Source organism: Coregonus clupeaformis, chromosome 26 (genome assembly GCF_020615455.1).
Source record: "Coregonus clupeaformis isolate EN_2021a chromosome 26, ASM2061545v1, whole genome shotgun sequence".
NCBI classification, from domain to species: Eukaryota; Metazoa; Chordata; class Actinopteri; order Salmoniformes; family Salmonidae; genus Coregonus; species Coregonus clupeaformis.
The window spans coordinates 50,327,642-50,332,641 of record NC_059217.1 but is presented as its reverse complement, the minus strand read 5'-3'; the positions used below and the strand labels follow the sequence as shown (position 1 = coordinate 50,332,641).

The 5,000-nt window shown below is 42.2% G+C and overlaps 1 protein-coding gene across 1 annotated transcript in view; it reads left to right on the top strand.

Annotated features, from left to right (window-relative positions):
* The window catches only part of cacna1ha (calcium channel, voltage-dependent, T type, alpha 1H subunit a), a 144,811-nt gene that overhangs the window by 58,806 nt on the left and 81,005 nt on the right, over positions 1-5,000 (top strand). The window contains exon 12 of the mRNA XM_045207652.1: positions 2,687-2,838. Coding sequence (XP_045063587.1) covers positions 2,687-2,838 — 152 coding nt within the window. The remainder of the gene's footprint in view (positions 1-2,686; positions 2,839-5,000) is intronic.

Here is a 5,000-nt window from a genome sequence, read left to right as displayed (position 1 = left end):
TATTTAATGGAGTGTGCAGTACTCATCCCCCTCTCCATCTCTCCTTTATTTAATGGAGTGTGCAGTACTCATCCCCCTCTCCATCTCTCCCGTCCTTTATTTAATGGAGTGTACAGTACTCATCCCCCTCTCCATCTCTCCTTTATTTAATGGAGTGTGCAGTACTCATCCCCCTCTCCATCTCTCCTTTATTTAATGGAGTGTTCAGTACTCATCCCCCTCTCCATCTCTCCTTTATTTAATGGAGTGTACAGTACTCATCCCCCTCTCCATCTCTCCTTTATTTAATGGAGTGTACAGTACTCATCCCTTCTCTCCATCTCTCCTTTATTTAATGGAGTGTGCAGTACTCATCCCCCTCTCCATCTCTCCTTTATTTAATGGAGTGTTCAGTACTCATCCCCCTCTCCATCTCTCCTGTCCTTTATTTAATGGAGTGTGCAGTACTCATCCCCCTCTCCATCTCTCCTGTCCTTTATTTAATGGAGTGTGCAGTACTCATCCCCCTCTCCATCTCTCCTGTCCTTTATTTAATGGAGTGTGCAGTACTCATCCCTTCTCTCCATCTCTCCTGTCCTTTATTTAATGGAGTGTGCAGTACTCATCCCTTCTCTCCATCTCTCCTGTCCTTTATTTAATGGAGTGTGCAGTACTCATCCCTTCTCTCCATCTCTCCCGTCCTTTATTTAATGGAGTGTGCAGTACTCATCCCCCTCTCCATCTCTCCTTTATTTAATGGAGTGTACAGTACTCATCCCCCTCTCCATCTCTCCTTTATTTAATGGAGTGTGCAGTACTCATCCCCCTCTCCATCTCTCCTTTATTTAATGGAGTGTACAGTACTCATCCCTTCTCTCCATCTCTCCTGTCCTTTATTTAATGGAGTGTACAGTACTCATCCCCCTCTCCATCTCTCCTTTATTTAATGGAGTGTACAGTACTCATCCCTTCTCTCCATCTCTCCTGTCCTTTATTTAATGGAGTGTACAGTACTCATCCCCCTCTCCATCTCTCCTTTATTTAATGGAGTGTACAGTACTCATCCCTTCTCTCCATCTCTCCTGTCCTTTATTTAATGGAGTGTACAGTACTCATCCCCCTCTCCATCTCTCCTTTATTTAATGGAGTGTACAGTACTCATCCCCCTCTCCATCTCTCCTTTATTTAATGGAGTGTGCAGTACTCATCCCCCTCTCCATCTCTCCTTTATTTAATGGAGTGTGCAGTACTCATCCCCCTCTCCATCTCTCCTGTCCTTTATTTAATGGAGTGTGCAGTACTCATCCCCCTCTCCATCTCTCCTCTCCTTTATTTAATGGAGTGTGCAGTACTCATCCCCCTCTCCATCTCTCCCGTCCTTTATTTAATGGAGTGTGCAGTACTCATCCCCCTCTCCATCTCTCCTGTCCTTTATTTAATGGAGTGTGCAGTACTCATCCCCCTCTCCATCTCTCCTTTATTTAATGGAGTGTGCAGTACTCATCCCCCTCTCCATCTCTCCTTTATTTAATGGAGTGTGCAGTACTCATCCCCCTCTCCATCTCTCCTTTATTTAATGGAGTGTGCAGTACTCATCCCCCTCTCCATCTCTCCTGTCCTTTATTTAATGGAGTGTTCAGTACTCATCCCCCTCTCCATCTCTCCTGTCCTTTATTTAATGGAGTGTGCAGTACTCATCCCCCTCTCCATCTCTCCTGTCCTTTATTTAATGGAGTGTACAGTACTCATCCCCCTCTCCATCTCTCCTTTATTTAATGGAGTGTGCAGTACTCATCCCCCTCTCCATCTCTCCTGTCCTTTATTTAATGGAGTGTGCAGTACTCATCCCCCTCTCCATCTCTCCTGTCCTTTATTTAATGGAGTGTACAGTACTCATCCCCCTCTCCATCTCTCCTTCCTTTATTTAATGGAGTGTGCAGTACTCATCCCCCTCTCCATCTCTCCTTTATTTAATGGAGTGTACAGTACTCATCCCCCTCTCCATCTCTCCTTTATTTAATGGAGTGTGCAGTACTCATCCCCCTCTCCATCTCTCCTTTATTTAATGGAGTGTGCAGTACTCATCCCCCTCTCCATCTCTCCTTTATTTAATGGAGTGTGCAGTACTCATCCCCCTCTCCATCTCTCCTTTATTTAATGGAGTGTACAGTACTCATCCCCCTCTCCATCTCTCCTTTATTTAATGGAGTGTGCAGTACTCATCCCCCTCTCCATCTCTCCTTTATTTAATGGAGTGTTCAGTACTCATCCCCCTCTCCCTCTCTCCTTTATTTAATGGAGTGTGCAGTACTCATCCCCCTCTCCATCTCTCCCGTCCTTTATTTAATGGAGTGTGCAGTACTCATCCCCCTCTCCATCTCTCCTGTCCTTTATTTAATGGAGTGTGCAGTACTCATCCCCCTCTCCATCTCTCCTCTCCTTTATTTAATGGAGTGTGCAGTACTCATCCCCCTCTCCATCTCTCCCGTCCTTTATTTAATGGAGTGTGCAGTACTCATCCCCCTCTCCATCTCTCCCGTCCTTTATTTAATGGAGTGTGCAGTACTCATCCCCCTCTCCATCTCTCCTGTCCTTTATTTAATGGAGTGTGCAGTACTCATCCCCCTCTCCATCTCTCCTTTATTTAATGGAGTGTACAGTACTCACCCCCCTCTCCATCTCTCCTGTCCTCTCTCTCTCTCTCCAGCCGGTGGAGTTGACTGACATCCTGGAGATCAGTAACATCGTGTTCACCTGCATGTTTCTTCTGGAGATGATGTTCAAGCTGCTGGCCTTCGGCCTGTTCGGCTACATCAAGAACCCCTACAACATCTTCGACAGTGTCATCGTCATCATCAGGTGTGTGTGTGTGTGTGTAGGAGGAAGTTCTCTCCTGCAGTGTGTGTGTGTTATAGTAAAGTGTGTGTGTGTGTGTGTGTTATAGGAAAGTGTGTGTGTGTTATAGTAAAGTGTGTGTGTTATAGTAAAGTGTGTGTGTGTGTGTGTTATAGTAAAGTGTGTGTGTGTGTGTTATAGTAAAGTGTGTGTGTGTGTTATAGTAAAGTGTGTGTGTGTGTGTGTGTTATAGTAAAGTGTGTGTGTGTGTGTGTGTTATAGTAAAGTGTGTGTGTGTGTGTTATAGTAAAGTGTGTGTGTGTGTGTTATAGTAAAGTGTGTGTGTGTGTGTGTGTTATAGTAAAGTGTGTGTGTGTGTGTTATAGTAAAGTGTGTGTGTGTGTGTGTTATAGTAAAGTGTGTGTGTGTGTGTGTGTTATAGTAAAGTGTGTGTGTGTGTGTGTTATAGTAAAGTGTGTGTGTGTGTGTGTGTGTTATAGTAAAGTGTGTGTGTGTGTGTTATAGTAAAGTGTGTGTGTGTGTGTGTTATAGTAAAGTGTGTGTGTGTGTTATAGTAAAGTGTGTGTGTGTGTTATAGTAAAGTGTGTGTGTGTTATAGTAAAGTGTGTGTGTTATAGTAAAGTGTGTGTGTGTGTTATAGTAAAGTGTGTGTGTGTGTTATAGTAAAGTGTGTGTGTGTGTTTTAGTAAAGTGTGTGTGTGTGTGTGTTATAGTAAAGTGTGTGTGTGTGTTATAGTAAAGTGTGTGTGTGTGTTTTAGTAAAGTGTGTGTGTGTGTGTGTTATAGTAAAGTGTGTGTGTGTGTTATAGTAAAGTGTGTGTGTGTGTTATAGTAAAGTGTGTGTGTTATAGTAATGTGTGTGTGTTATAGTAAAGTGTGTGTGTGTGTTATAGTAAAGTGTGTGTGTGTGTTATAGTAAAGTGTGTGTGTTATAGTAAAGTGTGTGTGTTATAGTAAAGTGTGTGTGTGTGTTATAGTAAAGTGTGTGTGTGTGTTATAGTAAAGTGTGTGTGTTATAGTAAAGTGTGTGTGTGTGTTATAGTAAAGTGTGTGTGTGTGTTATAGTAAAGTGTGTGTGTTATAGTAATGTGTGTGTGTGTGTTATAGTAAAGTGTGTGTGTGTGTTATAGTAAAGTGTGTGTGTTATAGTAAAGTGTGTGTGTGTGTTATAGTAAAGTGTGTGTGTTATAGTAAAGTGTGTGTGTGTGTTATAGTAAAGTGTGTGTGTGTGTTATAGTAAAGTGTGTGTGTGTTATAGTAAAGTGTGTGTGTTATAGTAATGTGTGTGTGTTATAGTAAAGTGTGTGTGTGTGTTATAGTAAAGTGTGTGTGTTATAGTAAAGTGTGTGTGTGTGTTATAGTAAAGTGTGTGTGTGTTATAGTAATGTGTGTGTGTTATAGTAAAGTGTGTGTGTTATAGTAAAGTGTGTGTGTGTGTTATAGTAAAGTGTGTGTGTTATAGTAAAGTGTGTGTGTGTGTTATAGTAAAGTGTGTGTGTTATAGTAAAGTGTGTGTGTGTGTTATAGTAAAGTGTGTGTGTGTTATAGTAAAGTGTGTGTGTTATAGTAAAGTGTGTGTGTTATAGTAAAGTGTGTGTGTGTGTTATAGTAAAGTGTGTGTGTGTGTTATAGTAAAGTGTGTGTGTGTGTTATAGTAAAGTGTGTGTGTTATAGTAAAGTGTGTGTGTGTGTGTGTTATAGTAAAGTGTGTGTGTGTGTTATAGTAAAGTGTGTGTGTGTGTGTGTTATAGTAATGTGTGTGTGTTATAGTAAAGTGTGTGTGTTATAGTAAAGTGTGTGTATGTGTGTGTTATAGTAAAGTGTGTGTGTGTGTGTGTGTGTTATAGTATGGTGTGTGTGTGTGTGTTATAGTAAAGTGTGTGTGTTATAGTAAAGTGTGTGTGTTGTGTCCTAGTGTTTGGGAGATCGTTGGGCAGGTCGGACGGTGGTCTGTCAGTAATGTGTGTGTGTTGTGTCCTAGTGTTTGGGAGATCGTTGGGCAGGTCGGACGGTGGTCTGTCAGTAATGTGTGTGTGTTGTGTCCTAGTGTTTGGGAGATCGTTGGGCAGGTCGGACGGTGGTCTGTCAGTAATGTGTGTGTGTTGTGTCCTAGTGTTTGGGAGATCGTTGGGCAGGTCGGACGGTGGTCTGTCAGTAATGTGTGT